The 20,181-nt window shown below is 39.5% G+C and overlaps 1 protein-coding gene across 8 annotated transcripts in view; it reads right to left on the minus strand.

Annotated features, from left to right (window-relative positions):
- Positions 1 to 20,181, minus strand: part of LOC126457100 (trypsin-1-like) — a 44,314-nt gene that overhangs the window by 15,020 nt on the left and 9,113 nt on the right. For all 8 annotated transcript variants that reach the window (XM_050093137.1, XM_050093132.1, XM_050093131.1 and 5 more), the window contains 2 exons: positions 14,162 to 14,295; positions 1,683 to 1,774 (listed from right to left, as the gene is read on the minus strand). In XM_050093137.1, coding sequence (XP_049949094.1) covers positions 1,683 to 1,774; positions 14,162 to 14,295 — 226 coding nt within the window. The remainder of the gene's footprint in view (positions 1 to 1,682; positions 1,775 to 14,161; positions 14,296 to 20,181) is intronic.

Below are 20,181 nucleotides of genomic sequence, written 5' to 3' on the forward strand. Positions count from 1 at the left end.
GTAATGTTGTCTGCAGCCACTCGTTCATAGACAATAAGTATTTGTATGATATATAAAATTCTCACATAATTTTGTATTATTTCACTTGACTTATCCTATATTACTAGCACACCCTTTGCATAATATGTAATCAATAGGACCAAATAATAAATCAAATCAAATCAAACCATTGCTACCACTCTCAATGAGTCCAAAATTGTGACACTGTTACCTAGTCTTGAAATCACTTAAATTGCTGACCGCAGAGAACCATAGATGTTTGGATCAGATTCGATACATACAGTCTGTCAATGATAGGTCCGCAGATTGCCACCTTATTCTCTGTTGAAATGGTTCAAATTATTGGACATATTACTTTCCAGTATGGAAAGTATGTGTATAGGAGAACAATTAAACATATTTTACAATTTAAAACAAATTAATCTACCTGTGCACCAACTTCATTTAGTGACTTTAACTAAGATTTATTGATCTTTATTTATTTTGAATTAATTGAATTTTGCTAGGCACAAAAAAGGTCCTCGTCTACCCCAGACAATTATACAAACACTCAGCCCCCTCCCCCAGGATGTCCCCAGACGACCACAAAACTAGGACAAAAGCAAGGGAATCCAGATGGATGGCAGTTGTGTAATTGCCTGATGAAGTGGTGTTGTGTTTTCTGCATGAGTGGATGATTAACTGATTAATAACAGTAATTGTACACATACTGAAATGCATTGTGGAATATGTAAACACGTGATTACTAAATATTTTGAATGTCAGTTTCCTTCTACTCATTGTGTTGTACCACAACAGCCATAATTAATTTAATGTTCATGTGATAAACAAGTACTGCATTTTAAGATGACCATCTCTGTAATGCAAATTCAAGAATCAATCTTACATCTATGTCAAAATTTTACTACAGCAGTTGATCGCTATGAGTTGTGCATTCCTGTGAGTTGTCAGCACTGGCTGCATTGGCCAGGCTACTTACGCATCTGCCCCCAAGGTAAGTGGCCAAGTTTTCATATCTCACTGCCAAATTCACCAAAATTAAGCACATTTTAAAATTTTAATAATCTTGTAAATATTTTTGTTTGGAACTAAGCAGGACAAACGTTCTCGTAAGATGCTCTTGACGTTGGTGGACGTTTCTGGATTCAGCATTTAGTTGGTAGATGCATACTATTATAAAATATACCTAAGAGGCAAGGACTACATGAATACTTGATGTGGGTCACAGTTTGACGACCACTGCCTTAACCACTTTGGCTAACCATGGGTGCCTCCTGGACTCGCCCAAACTTTCACATGTCACTCTACATCTCTACATCATAGTCTCTTACAGAGAATTTATTTCAGAGGGCTGTCAGTGGTATTTCATATCTGTTCATCTAGACATGCAAGTGGGTATTAATTTTACTCTTACAGTGCAGTTATGCAGTCAGCGTGATTTATTACATTTACGTGTTCTTATGACGAAACTACAGGCAAAAATTTAGACTCTGACATATGTGGTCCCGTAAGTTAAATTAACATTTCAGTTACAATAAATCTGTAACTGATGGATGTGACAGTTAACGTAACAGAGTGGAATATCAGTACCGGTAACTCGTGACTCATGACGAGCTACGGAACCTGAAAATGTCGTAGTTTTATTCAAAGCATTGCGCCAAGAATTCCCAGTGCGTACTCACCCAGTGTAGTCGGGATGCACGATCTGGTCTGCGACTTGTATCTCCTGCTCGCTCCCATCATTGCTAGCCAAGTCGTATTCTCCAGCCACAGCCTGTCAACGAATCACTACATCATCAACAACGTTATTTTTCATTCGGAGTTGAGTGTAATTAGTTTTTGATCATGTGAGGCAGTTCGTCGTATGCTTTGTGAGAAAGTTAACAGTTTGCGAGTATTATCTGTCACCATTTTCCCAAGTTTGTACTGTTAGAACTTTGCTAGAAATGTTTCAGACGTCGTTATTATGTGGGTTACCCACTTCCACAGCCAAGAAGTGAACACCCTAGCCGGCCGAAGTGGCCGTGCGGTTAAAGGCGCTGCAGTCTGGAACCGCAAGACCGCTACGGTCGCAGGTTCGAATCCTGCCTCGGGCATGGATGTTTGTGATGTCCTTAGGTTAGTTAGGTTTAACTAGTTCTAAGTTCTAAGGGACTGATGACCTCAGCAGTTGAGTCCCATAGTGCTCAGAGCCATTTGAACCATTTTTTTGAACACCCTAATTAGAGTTGACGATACAAGTAAAACCAAGTTGATATGGTTGTTTCAATGATTTAGTTCACTTTTCAGCGTGCCGAAGAGGTACCAATAGGCTTTTCTATTGCTATCTGATTAATTGATACTCTTTTCAGTATACTCAATGTAAATTTTTCATAATTATGTGAAGACATCAAAAGCATAGTCATTCCATTGTATTGTTCATTAAAATTAGTTGTGCCATATTTGAAATAAAGTATGCAATATTATGAGGGCTATTTAGAAAGCAAGGTCAGATCAGGCATGAAATGAAATCCAAAGTGAAAATCCAATGACGCTTTACGCAGATGCGTTGCCCAATGTCTCTAGTGCGGCCATCGACTGCGTCATTTCGCTCTTTTCAGCTCTGAGTGCGCAGTGAACACGCAAAGATGCTAGAAAATAGTGTCTCCCATCAAGTATGAGGGCCTGGCGAAAGGTTACGCCTGATGTCATGCAGCCCACGTAATATAAGTGTCACGTGTTTCCTCCTTCATGACAGTTCTAGGCTGCACTTTATAGGGACAATAAAGACGCTCCTGCAGCGTTTTTGATGGGAAATGTTTGACTACCCACAATACAATCCGTAACTGGCTTCCCCTGAGTTTCATCTCTGCTCACGTGAACCACGGGCTATGAAGACAACATTCTGGCACAGACAACGCGTTGTAGACCAGCGTAGACAATTGTTGGGAAGCATAGGCAGCTGCCTTCTATGAGAAGGGGGTTGGTACAACGCTACGACAGACGTCTGAGTCGGAGCGGTGCCTAGAAGTAGTTGGAAAGTGTTACAAGTAAAACATTTTTGATTTTCACAGTGGTTTTCATTTCGCGACCGATCAGACCTTACTTTCGGATTAGCCCTCATACATTTGAACTATGATAAGTTACAAAATTCTTTGCAAGAGTTGGGCTGGATTTTACATGAATGTTCTCAACATGTCGTTAATAATGAATTGTTTTCTTTAAAAAAATATGCCATGTGGCTCTTGACGTTCTTTTGGTAATGACACCCAGATAAGCTACTGGTTTGATAACAGGATGTGTCATGGAGAAATCATTATTTTCATGTACTCTTAGCATCAAATAAATCTATTTCATACTGACGACAAATGATATTGTTCCCTTCTCAGTTGTAGAGAGACTTAAATTGCTTTTACTGTAGTGTTATATAAAATGCTGTTGTACTGGTGGACATCCTCTACATCTACATCTGCACAATTACTCTGCAGTTCACAATTTAGTTAGTGCCTGGCAGATGGTTCGTCGCACCACCTTTAAGCTACTTCTCTATTGTTTCATATCTGTGGCACTTACTATTTCGAGACAATAGAAAATGTGCTCCCCTTCTTTGTACTTTTTCGAAGTCCTCCGTCAATCCTATCTGATGCGGATCCCATACTGCACAGCGATACACCAGAAAAGGGCAGACAAGCATAGTGTAAGCAATCTCTTTGGTATACCTGGTATATTTTGTAACCGTTCTGCCTATAAATTGCAGTCATTGGTTCCTCCAAATTAATGTAACTTACAAGAGACATGTTGCACAGTAAACTTGAAAGTAACAGCAATTTGACTTTTTGCATCCCGAGTCATGTTTACTCAGAATAATTAAGGAAAATATTCCGCAATAACAGAAGATGATCTCCATTATATTTCAATAAATCTGACGCATTGGGTGAAGTTTCAACACACAAGGTCGAAAAGTTTCTAGCCCGAAATAGTTACCGTAATGTCTCGCACAAACAACTACTTTTATGTTGACCCTTTGTGGGTATGCAAGTCAGATTTCGCGGCTCCAGCTTCGTTAGTTTTACCGCTATGAAAAAAGCGTTGTATACCGTAGTGTAAGCAAAATGGTAAATATTGAGAGAATCACGAATCGTGCTGTGATTGAATATCTTTATTTGAAGGGAATGACGCCAAGGAAATTGTGCAAGACATGGGGAATACACTTAAGGACAGTGTTCCGTCTTATGCAACAGTGAAAAACTGGTTGTCTGACTTCAAACGTGGAAGAACGAGTGTGGAAGATGTGCCAAGGAGCGGAAGGCCTGTACTGTCACCACCGATGAAACAGTGACTGCAATTCACTATACAATTTTGCAGGATCCTCGAACAACGTTGCAGCACATTTAAACCACATTTGTTGTGTGATGTCCTTAGGTTAGTTAGGTTTAAGTAGTTCTAAGTTCTATGGGATTGATGACCATAGATGTTAAGTCCCATAGTGCTTAGAGCCATTTGAACCATATTTTAAACCATATTTGGAATCTCCCATGGGTGTGCTCATGACATTGTTCTCGATATTTTGGGAATGCAGAAAGTTTCATCTCGATGGGTGCCGAAAGACTTGAATGCAGAACACAGACGGGAATGTGTGCAGTATTCTGTAGAAATCGTCCACCAATTTGAAGCGAGTGAAGACGGCTTTCTTGCAAGGTATGACATTGGGTGAAATGGGTGTTCACCACTTTGATCCTGAGACAAAATAACAGCCACAACAATAGCAATGTCCTTCATCCCCTACCCCAAAAAAATTGCGGGTGCAAAAATCAGTTGGTAAGGTGATGGAATCGGTCTTCTGGGATGCAGAAGAGGTAATTATGGTGGATTTCTTGCGAAACGGCGTAAGTATTAATGCATCGTACTATTGCACCCTCCTGCACCATGTTAGAGAAGGTATAAAGAAAAATAAGGTGCAGAAAATTGGCGCACGGAGTTCTTTTGCATCAGAAAAACGAATTGGGGCACAGAGCCCTCGCAACATTGGAAACTCTGCGTGACTGCAGGTTCGAATAGTTGTCATCCGCCATATTCTCCAGATTTGGCTCCATCATATGCTTTTTTTCTTTTCCCAAGCCTACAAGACGACGGAATGACAATGATGATGCAGTGATTGATGCTGTGAACGCTTGGTTGGGCTCGAAATTGAAGACCTTGTATTTGAATGATTTGCAGAAGTTATCTGAGTGTACGCGCAAGTGTATTAGTGCACATGGTTATTACATTGAAAAAAAATTGGTATTATGAATTTTCTGTCATTCTTTATTTGTTAGGCTAGAAAAGTTTCGACCCCTCTCCCTCCATTTCGACAGTACAGTCAAATTACCGTGTGTTCATTTAAAACATATTGGATGGCTATTGCTTAGCAACACTAAAAACTGTTTAAAGAATGAACTGTGCTTGTAGTGAAATATTTAAAAAAAATTCATTTCCATGTGTCGAAAATAAAAATTCTCTGTAATGTTAATTTAACTCAGAACTTCTAGTTACATGTTCAGCCATCTGGGAGCAGCTGCTTCGCATGACTACAATGCAATTTTGTAGAAGACTATGGCAATACCTCTTCTCTGTATACAAAAGGCAACATCCTGACTGACTGACATCACCGCCCAGCTGAAACAGCTATAGACAGAAACTTGAAGTTTGGAGAGCCTGCTGACCTTACAGTGTAGGCATTCTTTAAGAATGGATAGGGTATGAAAGGTTTTTTGGAAATATGCCGCTGTTAAGGCAGTTTTGAAGCCTGGTATTCGATTTCTTGGTAAGAAATAAAGAAAATAATAAATGTTTCAGCAATTTGAAAATTTAAGCCCTAGTGGGGCTGAAAGCTTTTCTGGAAAATAAAGCATTACAGAACTATTACAGCATTTTTAAAGCTACTGCTATGAAAATAGCATTTGACTTCTCAGTTAAAAACAAAAAAATACATGTTTCACGGTTTTTGGAAATTCAGCCCCTAAGGAGGTGAAAGAGGGGATGAAAATACTTGTTTTGTAAATAAAACTGCCTTTTCCTGCTGCTGGTTACTTTATTTACCGCATACGCATTTCGCCTTCTCCTGTTCTAACGCATCATCAGTGGGATCTATAACGATACAGTCTTGTTAGTTTTAGATTATTAAACAGTTCACTTCGCAATTTTTTTTTTTTTTTTTGTAAAAAAGTAATTACTTACGATTTGCTGATCTTCGTTTCCTCACATCTATAAATGTATCGTTATATATCCCATTGATGATGCCTTAGAACAGGAGAAGGCGAAACGCATATGGGATAAATAAAGCAACTAGCAGCAGGAAAAGGCAGTTTTATTTACAAAACAAGTATTTATATGCTTGCTGTGGAGGATGGCCTTACAAACAAACTTGTTGAGGGATGAAAATTTTTAAGAAAATAATTTGTTTTATTAAAAAATTTTAAAGTTAAATCTATGAAAACTAGTATTTCACTTCTTGGTTAGATATAAAGAAATATATGTTAGGGATGAAAGTACCCATGAAAATTTCAGCATAAGAATACAAAAGGCATGATTAACGAAAAACTTTAGAGTCCAGGTACCCGAATCGCTTTTTGGTCAGAAGTACATTCGGAAAACACCATGCTTCCATGGTCTTAATGAGCGTGAAGAGGTTTTTGGTAGGCATGCAATTCATGAACAGTACAAAAATTCAGTCAAAGAGAAAAAAAATCCGTGCAGACCATACAGTCTGTGGAAGCGAAGCACTGGGTGATAAGATAGTAGCTCTATAGGCGGCTACTATTTTCGCCTACATTTCGCAGTTGAAAGCTGTCAAAAGCGCTGCAAGGTGTCAGAGAGTTCCTTAAGCTGACAAGACTGTAGGAGTATCTTAGTAGTAAAGAATAAGTGTATCAAAACTTCAAGCATGATGTGGCATTGTTCTTTTTACACATCTCGATGTTTTAAGACATCATATCTCTTGAATTATATGGCTTACAATCATAGACCATATATATGGTCTATGCGTACAGTGATATATTTGTGTAGCTACCTTCAGCAGCATGGACCATAGACAACATAGACTGAACATGACGTCATTTTACTGAAACCAACATATAAGTCTCATGAGTCGAGGCACGAAGCTGGGTAATGAGTATGTCACTACACATTTATAGTGCACAATTTATGACATTTTTGTTACAGATTAAATGTGAGCTTTTTACTAGAAGCAGAAGTAATGCCATCACATATGCCTCAGATAAGTCTTGTTTTGTATCCTGCAGATTAGATAAACTGACGAAAATCTCTGTTTTGAAAGTGAACTACTTTAAAATGCTTGCAGATATATTTCCTTTAGTTGAAAGTTAGAATATATGTTGGTCCTTACGTGTAAAACTCGATGAAAGACTAACGTTTTGCCAGCCGGAGTGGCCGAGCGGTTCTAGGCGCTACAGTCTGGAACCGCGCGACCGCTACGTCGCAGGTTCGAATCCTGCCTCGGGCATGGATGTTTGTGATGTCCTTAGGTTAGTTAGGTTTAAGTAGTTCTAAGTTCTAGGGGACTGATGACCTCCGAAGTAGTTCTAGGGGACTGATGACCTCCGAAGTTAAGTCCCATAGTGCTCAGAGCCATTTGAAGTAATCTTTTAAAATGACAGAACTTTAATATCTAACTCACTACAAGAATTCTCTACAATATTTTCGAATGTGTTATGTCCATTGTTTTGGCATCTGCACTGCATTAAGAAAAATCATAAAATATAAACGCTTATTATGCGAAAAATGGTCATTATGGATACAAACAGATTTTATTTCCTATAAAAGCGTAGTAAAACATTTTATACAGGGTGTTACAAAAAGGTACGGCCAAACTTTCAGGAAACATTCCTCACACACAAATAAAGAAAAGATGTTATGAGGACATGTGTCCGGAAATGCTTAATTTCCATGTTAGAGCTCATTTTAGTTTCGTCAATATGTACTGTACTTCCTCGATTCAAATTGTAAATTTTCACAATCAACATGTGTGGGCTGACGAGAATCCGCATGCAGTTATGCAATCGCGTCATCAACACAGATTTTCTGCGAACGTTTGGGCAGGCATTGTTGGTGATGTCTTGATTGGGCCCCATGTTCTTCCACCTACGCTCAATGGAGCACGTTATCATGATTTCATACGGGGTGCTGCTAGAACATGTGCCTTTACAAGTACGATACAACATGTGGTTCATGCACGATGGAGCTCCTGCACATTTCAGTCGAAGTGTTCGTACGCTTCTCAACAACAGATTCGGTGACCGATGGATTATTGAGGCTGACCAATTCCATGGCCTCCACGCTCTCCTGACCTCAACCCTCTTGACTTTCATTTATGGCGGCATTTGAAAGCTCTTGTCTACGCAACCCCGGTACCAAATGTAGAGACTCTTCGTGCTCGTATTGTGGACGGCTGTGATACAATACGCCATTCTCCAGGGCTGCATCAGCGCATCAGGGATTCCATGCGACGGAGGGTGGATGCACGTATCCTCGCTAACGGAGGACATTTTGAATATTTCCTGTAACAAAGTGTTTGAAGTCACGCTGGTATGTTCTGTTGCTGTGTGTTTCCATTCCGTGATTAATATGATTTTAAGAGAAGTAATAAAATGAGCTCTAACATGGAAAGTAAGCGTTTCCGGACACATGTCAACATAACATATTTTCTTTCTTTGTGTGTGTGAATGTTTCCTGAAAGTTTGGCCGTACCTTTTTGTAACATCCTGTATAAAATAGGAATTCGACAAGTCATTTTGTTGTTAAAATGTATGCTTGATTTCAGCTATAAATGAGAAGAACTGTCAGCTCCGCTACGCATAACGCGAAATGATAAGAGATTCGGCTTGCTGCCTCGAGTCACATGACTTACTGTTAGATGTTGGTTTCACACGTCACGATGGAAGAGATTGATGCGTGCGTGGTCTATGTTATCTAGGTCTATGTTCAGCAGCATGTGTGGATACTGTCGGTGAAATATGCTGCAAATAGAATTAGTAATAAAGAAGTAATACATTTAAACGTCCTGCATGATGTGGCAGTTTCTCATGCATCTCAGTGTTTATTATGTCATATCTCCTGACATACGTGTCACAGGTACATTCACAAGTATATGTGAATACTGTCTGAAAAATGAATTGCAAATATAGTTAGGAGTAAATAAGCAATAAATTTTAACGTCCTGAAGAATGCGGCAATTTTTCACTCATCTGAGTGTTTATGACGTCATATCTGCTGAAATGAGGCCGATGAGGTTTTTCGTAACATGATTAGGCTGACCAGATTTCAAAGATAAAAGAAACCGCGATATTTGTGTTTATACATACATCAAAAAAAGTTTTGCATCACCCTGGTTCCGAGAGTTCCAGAATCTGTACAGAAAACTGGAATAGAGATCAACATAAACATCACTTCTGCCCTTTTTAATGCTCATGAAACCCACACATTGCATATTGTACCACCATACTGCCAGACCTTCAGAGGTGTTGGTCCAGATTGCTGTACACACCGGTAATTAATATGATTTTAAGAGAAGTAATAAAATGAGCTCTAACATGGAAAGTAAGCGTTTCCGGACACATGTCAACATAACATATTTTCTTTCTTTGTGTGTGTGAATGTTTCCTGAAAGTTTGGCCGTACCTTTTTGTAACATCCTGTATAAAATAGGAATTCGACAAGTCATTTTGTTGTTAAAATGTATGCTTGATTTCAGCTATAAATGAGAAGAACTGTCAGCTCCGCTACGCATAACGCGAAATGATAAGAGATTCGGCTTGCTGCCTCGAGTCACATGACTTACTGTTAGATGTTGGTTTCACACGTCACGATGGAAGAGATTGATGCGTGCGTGGTCTATGTTATCTAGGTCTATGTTCAGCAGCATGTGTGGATACTGTCGGTGAAATATGCTGCAAATAGAATTAGTAATAAAGAAGTAATACATTTAAACGTCCTGCATGATGTGGCAGTTTCTCATGCATCTCAGTGTTTATTATGTCATATCTCCTGACATACGTGTCACAGGTACATTCACAAGTATATGTGAATACTGTCTGAAAAATGAATTGCAAATATAGTTAGGAGTAAATAAGCAATAAATTTTAACGTCCTGAAGAATGCGGCAATTTTTCACTCATCTGAGTGTTTATGACGTCATATCTGCTGAAATGAGGCCGATGAGGTTTTTCGTAACATGATTAGGCTGACCAGATTTCAAAGATAAAAGAAACCGCGATATTTGTGTTTATACATACATCAAAAAAAGTTTTGCATCACCCTGGTTCCGAGAGTTCCAGAATCTGTACAGAAAACTGGAATAGAGATCAACATAAACATCACTTCTGCCCTTTTTAATGCTCATGAAACCCACACATTGCATATTGTACCACCATACTGCCAGACCTTCAGAGGTGTTGGTCCAGATTGCTGTACACACCGGTACCTCTAGTATCCAGTAGCACGTCCTCTTGCATTGATGCAGCCTGTATTCGTCTTGGCTTTCTATACACAAGTTCGTCAAGGCACTGTCGGTCCAGATTGTCGCACTCTTCAACAGCGATTCGGAGTAGATCCCTCAGAGTGGTTGCTGGGTCACGTCATCCATAAACAGCCCTTTTCCATCTATCCGAGGCATGTCCGATAGGGTTCATGTCTGGACAGCATGTTGGCCACTCTAGTCGAGCGATGTCGTTACCCTGAAGGAAGTCATTCACAAGATGTGCACGATGGGGGCGCGAATTGCCGTTCACGAAGACGAATACCTCGCCAATATGTTGCCGATATGGTTGCACTATCGGTCGGAGGATGGCATTCACGTATCGTACAGCCGTTACAGCGTCTTCCATGACCACCAGCGGCGTATGTCGACACCACATAATGCCAGCCCAAAACAGCAGTGAATCTCCACCTTGCTGCACTCGCTGGACAGTGGGTCTAAGGCGTTCAGCCTCACCGGGTTGCATCCAAACACATCTCCAACGATTGTCTGGTTGAAGGCATAAACGACACTCATCAGCGAAGAGAACGTGACGCCAATCCTGAGCGGTACATTCGGCATGATGTTGGGCTCATCTGTACCGCGCTGCATGGTGTCGTGGTTGCAAAGACCTATGTATTGGACGTCAGGAGTGAAGTTGCGCATCATGCAGCCTATTGCACACAGTTTGAGTGGTAACATGACGTCCTGTAGCTGCACGAAAAGCGTTATTCAACATGGTGGCGTTGTTGTCAGGGTTCCTCCGAGCCATAATCCTTACCCTGCAGTAGTAGCCCTTGGGCAGCCTGAGCGAGGCTTGTCAGCGACAGTTCCTGTCTCTCTGTATCTGCTCCCTGTCCGAACAACATCGCTTTGGTTCACTCAGAGACGCCTGGACGCTTCCCTTTGTTGAGAGCCCTTCCTTGCAGAAAGTAACAATGCGGATGCGAGCGAACCGCTGTATTGGCCGTCTAGGCATGGTTGAACTACTGACAACAAAAGCCGTGTATCTCCATCCTGATGGAATGACTGGAACTGATCGGCTGTCGGACACCTTCCATCTAATCGGTGCTGCTCATGCATAGCTGTTTACATCTTTCGGCGGGTTTAGTGACATCTCTGAACAGTCAAATGGACTGTGTCTGTGATACAATATCCACAGTCAACGTCTATCTTCAGGGTTCTGGGAACTGGGGTGATCCAAAACTATTTTTGATGTGTGTATTTTATACCCAACGTCATTATTAAACTTACGCTTACCTTTCTCATCAGTTACCATGATATTTTGAAATTGATAATATGCCTATGACGATACAGCAACTGAAAAACTCATAGCAAGAATGTATCTTCATTTTTTGAACTGGAAAGGAACATTTAGTGAATTACTGATACATAAAACTATTTTTTCAGAAATAAAAAATACTGATACATACTTTTTTATCGTAATATCCTTTATATATGTTCTACAATGTTTAGACATTTACTAGGTACAAATTGATGATAATCCTAAAAACTTTGTAATAATCCTAAAAACTATGTAATATTACTAATCAGTAATCAGGTACAGATTGTACATTTCATACTACAGTTTAGCGCCCCATTTACTGCAGACTGTTTGGGCAAGCGTGCATACATGCTGTACAATATCCGATAAGCATCGTTCACATCCTTCACAAAATTAACTTACATATGGCTGCAGACCCGTTAGGAGGAATGGTTTGTGATGCTCCTTTGTACCTCCCTTGGTTCTGGTTTTACTTGTCTCGAGCGCCATAAAGTAGGCAAGTTAGAAGTGCCAGTGGGTAAGACCTGCTTTTCTTTTCAATATATCTTTTCCCTTTCTTTCCACATGAAGACCAGTTAAACAAAATGCGGAAAGTCTATGGGGGTATCGCAAAATTATATATTTCTACAATTTTCTACTCCTAGGAAACTTTCTTTTTCACAAATATTTAATTAAATGGGAAATATTATTGCACACATTTTGTTTCTCGATTAAAAACCGAGACAGTTAAGTGTTCTGAATGATTTTCTCGGGGCCTCAATACGTTTATGTGAAAATTAGCACTGTCCTGGTAAAACTGGGATACCTGGTCAGCCTGTGACATAATTTTGTAGGTGCATTTAGTAGAATATCTGGATACTGTCTGCAGAATTCATTGCAAATAAATTAGTAGTACAGAAGTAATAGCTTTAAATGTCATGCACAATGCTGAAGTTTTTCATGCATCTGATTGTTTGTGACTTTTATCTCCTGAACTACGATGGGTATATGATTCTGACACCCACAGCGATTGTTGCCTGACAGTAAGGGATAACTCTACCAAGTTTGGTTGAAATCGGTCCACTGGTTTAGAAGGAAATGTGGAACATACACACATTCATGCACTGAGGGGACAAAACTCATGGAAGCCTCACAATATCGTGTTGAATCTCCTTTTGCCTGTCATAGTGCAGCAACTTGATGTGGCATGGACTAAACAAGTCATTGGAAGTCCCTTGAGAAATACTGAGCCATTTGCCGCTACACACATCCATAATTGTGGAAGAGTTGTCGGTGCAGTATTTTGTGCATAAACTGATCTCTCGATTATGTCCCATAAATATTTGATGGGATTCATGACGGGGTAAAATCAATCACAGGAACCCTCCAGAATGTTCTGACATGGCACATTGTCACCCATAAATTCCATGGGTGTTTAGGAAGATGAAGTCCATGAGTGGCTGCAAATGGCCTCCAAGTAACTGAATATAACCACTGCCAGTCAGTGAAGTTATTAGAAGTGATAGGTTCAGTTGGACAGAGGACCCAGTCGATTCTAGGTGAACAAGCCCACAACATTATGGAGCCGCCACCACCACCATGCACATTTCCGTGTTGGCTTTGTGGGGTGTGCCCCATACTGGAAACATACCATCAGTTCTTACCAACTGAAACCATGACTCATCTGACCAGACAATGGTTTTCCAGTTGTCTAGAGTCCAACTGATATGATCTCAAGCCCAGTAGAGGCGCTGCAGGCAATATCATGCTGTCAGTAAAGGCACACACATCAGTCATCTGCTACCATAGCCCATTAACGCCAAATTTCGTTGCTCTTCCCTAACGGACATCCCACATCGCTTTCTGCAGTTATTTCACGCAGTGTTGCTTGTCTATTAGCATTAACAACTCTGTGCAAACGGCGCTGCTCTCCATCGTTAAATGATTGCCATGTGTCAGTGTATTGTTCATGATGAGAAGTAATGCCTGAAATTCTGTATTCTTGGCACACTCTTAATGCTGTGGATCTCAGAATACTTATAATTCCCCAAGGTTTCCGAAGTGGAATGTTTGATGCATCTGTCTCCAATTACAATTTCGCGTTCAAAGTCCGTTAATTCTTGTTGTGCAGCCAAAATCACATTGGAAACCTTTTCACACAAATCACAGATCTGCCAATACAATGCCCTTTTATAGCTTGTGTATGTGGTACTACCGCCATCTGTATATATGCATATCGCTATCCCATGACTCTTTTCATTTCAGTGTACATCCATTATTATGATATGTATGGATTATAAATGTTTCAGGTATCGAACATGCAGGTTAAAGCCTTCAACTTGATCAAAATTTCTGGGGGGAAAAATTAACGTCAGTGTACTGTAATACATTTCCATAGGTATACTTACAACTAAGGATCCAGAGTCGATAGCACAATGTGCAGCCGTGAGGACAGCATTGCTGGTGAGGATGGAGCCACCACAGGTGTGTACACGGCTACCTGAGAAGACCAGCTTCAGTGACACCTGGTAAGGAAACTCACCTGCGAAGAAGATCCACAACATGTGTTGTCAGCTCAGCTCTGGGTTTGGAAAATTTCATTTCCTTTATTTTGTCAATGTGAATGTGTGAGCAATGTTGTTTATTATTATATATAATGCTAAAAAAATAAATGAGAGATCAGCAAGCGGATTACCACCAGCAGCGTCGTAAGGAGAAATGACCATCATAATAAAATAAGAAAAATCAGAGCTACTGTGGAAAGATTTAGTGTTCATTTATCCTATGCATTATTAGAGTATGTAACTGCTGAGTGGGCCGGCCGAAGTGGCCATGCGGTTAAAGGCGCTGCAGTCTGGAACCGCAAGACCGCTACGGTCGCAGGTTCGAATCCTGCCTCGGGCATGGATGTTTGTGATGTCCTTAGGTTAGTTAGGTTTAACTAATTCTAAGTTCTAGGGGACTAATGACCTCAGCAGTTGAGTCCCATAGTGCTCAGAGCCATTTGAACCATTTTTTGAACAGTTGAGTGATAGTCTGAAGTTGGTTCGAAGAACCCTCTGTCAGAAATGGGGTAGTTGTGTACATGTAGATACCCTTCTGCCATTAGGCTGCTCATGGAAAGGATTTTAAAATTTAGAAAATTGTGTGGAAAATATGACACAGTGATGAAGCTGAATAACAAGTTATCAACTGCTGTGACCTTTGAACTGCACACTATGATGATATATTATATTCTTGTATTTATTATTATTCTTCTGACATATACTTTTTGTGTAATTTAGACTGATGTGACAGTATTACTGAAGTAGTCGAAGATGATTACTTGTAATTGTGTGTAATGGTAATATGAAAATTTCCTACATTAGATGCCAACAAAGTTTTGTACATTTTTTAACTACTATGGCAGCAGTTTCTTCAAAAATGTTTTATGTAGTTTTATGAAGTTACAATAATTGTAATTTTGTGTGTGCATTGCTGTAAATATATCTACCAAACGTGTGTGTGTGTCTGTATACGAGGGTGAGTCAATTATTGTCCGCAATTTAGTTATATTATTGTTTATTTTGGCAGTACTGTCGTTTTATGTTGATGACACATGCTTTGTTTATTTGTTGTTATATCTTTGCATTTGTCAAGCTGCTAGGTTAGTTTTGTTATCGCTGCCGTGCTGTTAATCATGGCTGCTCTGCTGTCTATTTGCACCAAAGAAGAGCAACATTCAGTGATCCGTTTTTTGTGGTCGGAAGGCATACCATCGAAGACTTTCGGCACACTACGGGAATAGTGTTTTGCCACAACGGAATGTCTACGAATGGATTGAAAAATTTCGAAATGGTTGTACAAGTGTTACAAGGTGCCGAACGACCCTTTACCACCACAAATTAAGAAACCATTGAGCATTCATGTGAAATGATTCTCTTAGGCAGACGATTAAATATTGATGAAGTGGCACATTTTCTGCAAATTAGTCATGGTTCTGCCTATGAAATCATCCACAAAAGACTTGGGTTTCATAATGTTTGTGCAAGATGGGTCCCATAACAACTTACATAGTTACATAAACAAACGCGCTTGGACATCTGCAAAAAACGTTTGGATCACTATGGTAATGAAGGGGACAACTTCTTAGAGAGAATCATTACTGGGGACGAAACATGGATCCATAATTACGAGCAGGAGAGTAAACAGCTCAGTATGGAATGAAAACATCCAAATTCGCCATGCAAGAAAAAGTTCAAGATCCAATCGTTCAAGACCCAAAACTGATGCTTACGGTTTTTTTTATGCACAAGGTCCAGTACTGGAACATTACAGAGAAAGGGGCACAACAAGAAACAGTGTACGTTACAGTGAGATACTTACTGTCAGGCTAAAGCTTGCAATTTGAAGCAAACGCCGAGGATTGCTGTCAAAAGGTGTTGTGTTGTTGCACGACAATGCCCATCCGCATACTGCCGACCACTCTGCTAAAACGCTCCAGAAACTCAAATTTGAAGTACTGGATCATCTGGATCATCTTCCATATTGTTCCGATCTTGCCCCTTCTGATTGTCACTTATTTGGCCCACGCAGGCATTAAGGGGCCATCGATTTGCCTCGGACGAGGCAGTGAAAGAAGCGGTGCATTCTTGACCCGCAGCTCAACTGAGAACCTTCTTTTATGAGGGCATCAGAAGGTTTGTACAACGATGGACCAAGTGCATTGAAACGCAAGGAGACTATGTGGAAAAATGATGTTCTTGCAAGTCTCCTATTTGATTACAATAAAATTTTATAACTACTTCGCAGATAGTAATTGACTTACCCTCCTACAGCAAAATATATATGATATACAAAGAAATTATACAAATCCACCTTAGTAGTAATAATAGCGCTGTACAGTTTGTATTAGTGTAGCAAAGATGTGAAGATGTCAAAAATGAGAAGTGGGCACTACCATAGCAAGAAGAAAGGTGAACATATATATGTTGCTAATCTAATATGTTGTGGTTGGATTTACATCGTTACACTGTAGGTCCATAATTTAAACAGAACAGTGTAGTAAGACCAGTCTGAAAGTGCTAAAAACTGCATGGAGAGACTCAGTATGTATCTGAACAGTAATAAAAGGAATTGTTTTAACTATGAAATGACTTTTAGTGCTAGAAGCTGCATGAAGAGTAGCTATGTAATAGCGTGTTTTAGTACACATGGAAGACTACGCAACAAGAGGGCAAGAAAATGGTGAAGGCATCAGCGTCATTTCTCTATATATAATAACTGCCAGCTGCAAATGGACATTTGCATAAGAATACTTCAAGAGAAATGTAAATGGTAAAGCTGGAACATTGAGAGGGAAATGAGCAAAACATTTGTAGCTTTCACATCTAGCGTGTATAAGCACTGAAAAAAGGAAAAGTCAAACACCATGTCAGCAACGAAGGTAAGAACTTTAACTTTTATTTATCTATAAGGGTGTATTTCGTATTGATAATCATTGTTCTTTGGAAAATGTAAAGTAAAAGGTTACATTGTTGGTTATTTAGTAGCTACCTTAGTTAGAATCACTATTAAGTATGTAAAGGTTTCTTGGCAAAATTAGCATCATTATCTGCTGAAATATTTATGCAATGAAATATAAACTTTGGATAAAGGAGAAAGAGCCAGTTGTGTTGACTATAGTGCATCAGACGATAAAAATGTACTGTGAATCGCACAGATTGTTTACGGAGACGTTTAATGAGTAAAACTACATTAATTTCTGACCCCACAATTAACTGGTATTACTGAATGGCAGGCAAATAGCAGTTTCTAGATTTGCCAGATAAAAATCTATTACATTTGAAAGAAACTGGCATGACAATAAATGAATAATTATGCCAATTAATTCAAGGTTTCCATGATATGATTTTAGTTCATAACTTTAGTAACATACTGCAGTTTGTTCAGAACATTGCTAAAATAACATACATTTCTGCCAGCTCAATATTTAGTATCAGAATTTCATAAAGCACCTATAGCACTACTTAAATGTATATTGTGAATAGTTTATATCTAGCAGTCATAACAGCAGAAATAAGCCAATAGCAAGGTAGCTAATATCTAGTCACTATGAAGTAAAGTAAGCAGATTCTGCAGTAAATATTTATTTCCTTATTTATTTTGAGTTCCACAGGTCCATATTGTGTTGAATCACAAGGATGTGAAATAAGTCAAGTTTCCATTATCACACAGAAACAGTAAACAGTGTATAATAAAATAATGTACATTACAGAGAATATCTTAAGGTATAAAAAGAAAAGTGTATTTATACATTGACCATGAAGACCACAACAACAACATCATATACCAGGAAGACAAATAGTGGCTAACACATTAGAAATTGAAAGTCTCAAAACACAAATACAAATGACAATACTAATTTACAAAAATAACTCTGGTTAATCTTCATGTATTCATCAAGAGAGTAAAATGACTTATCAATAAGATATTTTCTTAATTTATATTTAAATGGAGGTGGGTCATTAATGTGGTCTTTAATATCAGATGGAAGAAAATTGAAAACTTTTTTGGCAAAATAGGGAACACCTTTTTCTGCAAGACTTAGATGTTTTAGATCACTATGTAAACCCCCCCCCCCCCCCCCCCCGCCATGAACCATGGACCTTGCCGTTGGTGGGAAGGCTTGCGTGCCTCAGCGATACAGATAGTCGTACCGTAGGTACAACCACAATGGAGGGGTATCTGTTAAGAGGCCAGACAAACGTGTGGTTCCTGAAGAGGGGCAGCAGTCTTTTCAGTAGTTGTAAGGGCAACAGTCTGGATGATTGACTGATCTCGCCTTGTAACAATAACCAAAACGGCCTCGCTGTGCTGGTACTGCGAACGGCTGAAAGCAAGAGGAAACTACGGCCGTAATTTTTCCCGAGGGCATGCAGCTTTACTGTATAATTATATGATGATGGCGTCCTCTTGGGTAAAATATTCCGGAGGTAAAATAGTCCCCCATTCGGATCTCCGGGCGGGGACTACTCAAGAGCACGTTGTTATCAGGAGAAAGAAAACTGGCGTTCTACGGATCGGAGCGTGGAATGCCAGATCCCTCAATCGGGCAGGTAGGTTAGAAAATTTAAAAAGGGAAATGGATAGGTTAAAGTTAGATATAGTGGGAATTAGTGAAGTTCGGTGCAGGAGGAACAAGACTTTTGGTCAGGGGACTACAGGGTTATAAACACAAAGTCAAATAGGGGTAATGCAGGAGTAGGTTTAATAATGAATAGGAAAATAGGAATGCGGGTAAGCTACTACAAACAGCATAGTGAACGCATTATTGTGGCCAAGATAGATACGAAGCCCACACCTACCACATAGTACAAGTTTATATGCCAACTAGCTCTGCAGATGACGAAGAAATTGAAGAAATGTATGATGAAATAAAAGAAATTATTCAGATAGTGAAGGGAGACGAAAATTTAATAGTCATGGGTGACTGGAATTCGAGTGTAGGAAAAGGGAGAGAAGGAAACATAGTAGGTGAATATGGATTGGGGCTAAGAAATGAAAGAGGAAGCCGCCTGGTAGAATTTTGCACAGAGCACAACTTAATCATAGCTAACACGTGGTTTAAGAATCATTATAGAAGGTTGTATACATGGAAGCACCCTGGAGATACTAAAAGGTATCAGATAGATTATATAATGGTAAGACAGAGATTTAGGAACCAGGTTTTAAATTGTAAGACATTTCCAGGGGCAGATGTGGACTCTGACCACAATCTATTGGTTATGAACTGTAGATTAAATCTGAAGAAACTGCAAAAAGGTGGGAATTTAAGGAGATGGGACCTGGATAAATTGAAAGAACCAGAGATTGTACAGAGTTTCAGGGAGAGCATAATGGAACAATTGATAGGAATGGGGGAAAGAAATACAGTAGAAGAAGAATGGGTAGCTTTGAGGGATGAAGTAGTGAAGGCAGCAGAGGACCAAGTAGGTAAAAAGACGAGGGCTAGTTGAAATCCTTGGGTAACAGAAGAAATATTGAATTTAATTGATGAAAGGAGAAAATATAAAAATGCAGTAAATGAAGCAGGCAAAAAGGAATACAAACGTCTCAAAAATGAGATCGACAGGAAGTGCAAAATGGCTAAGCAGGGGTGGCTAGAGGACAAATGTAAGGATGTAGAGGTTTATCTCACTAGGGGTAAGATAGATACTGCCTACAGGAAAATTAAAGAGACCTTTGGAGATAAGTGAACCACTTGTATGAACATCAAGAGCTCAGATGGAAACCCAGTTCTAAGCAAAGAAGGGAAAGCAGAAAGGTGGAAGGAGTATATAGAGGGTCTATACAAGGGCGATGTACTTGAGGACAATATTATGGAAATGGAAGAGGATGTAGATCAAGATGAAATGGGTGATACGATACTGCGTGAAGAGTTTGACAG

The sequence above is a fragment of the Schistocerca serialis genome, chromosome 2, assembly GCF_023864345.2.
Source record: "Schistocerca serialis cubense isolate TAMUIC-IGC-003099 chromosome 2, iqSchSeri2.2, whole genome shotgun sequence".
Taxonomy (NCBI): Eukaryota; Metazoa; Arthropoda; class Insecta; order Orthoptera; family Acrididae; genus Schistocerca; species Schistocerca serialis.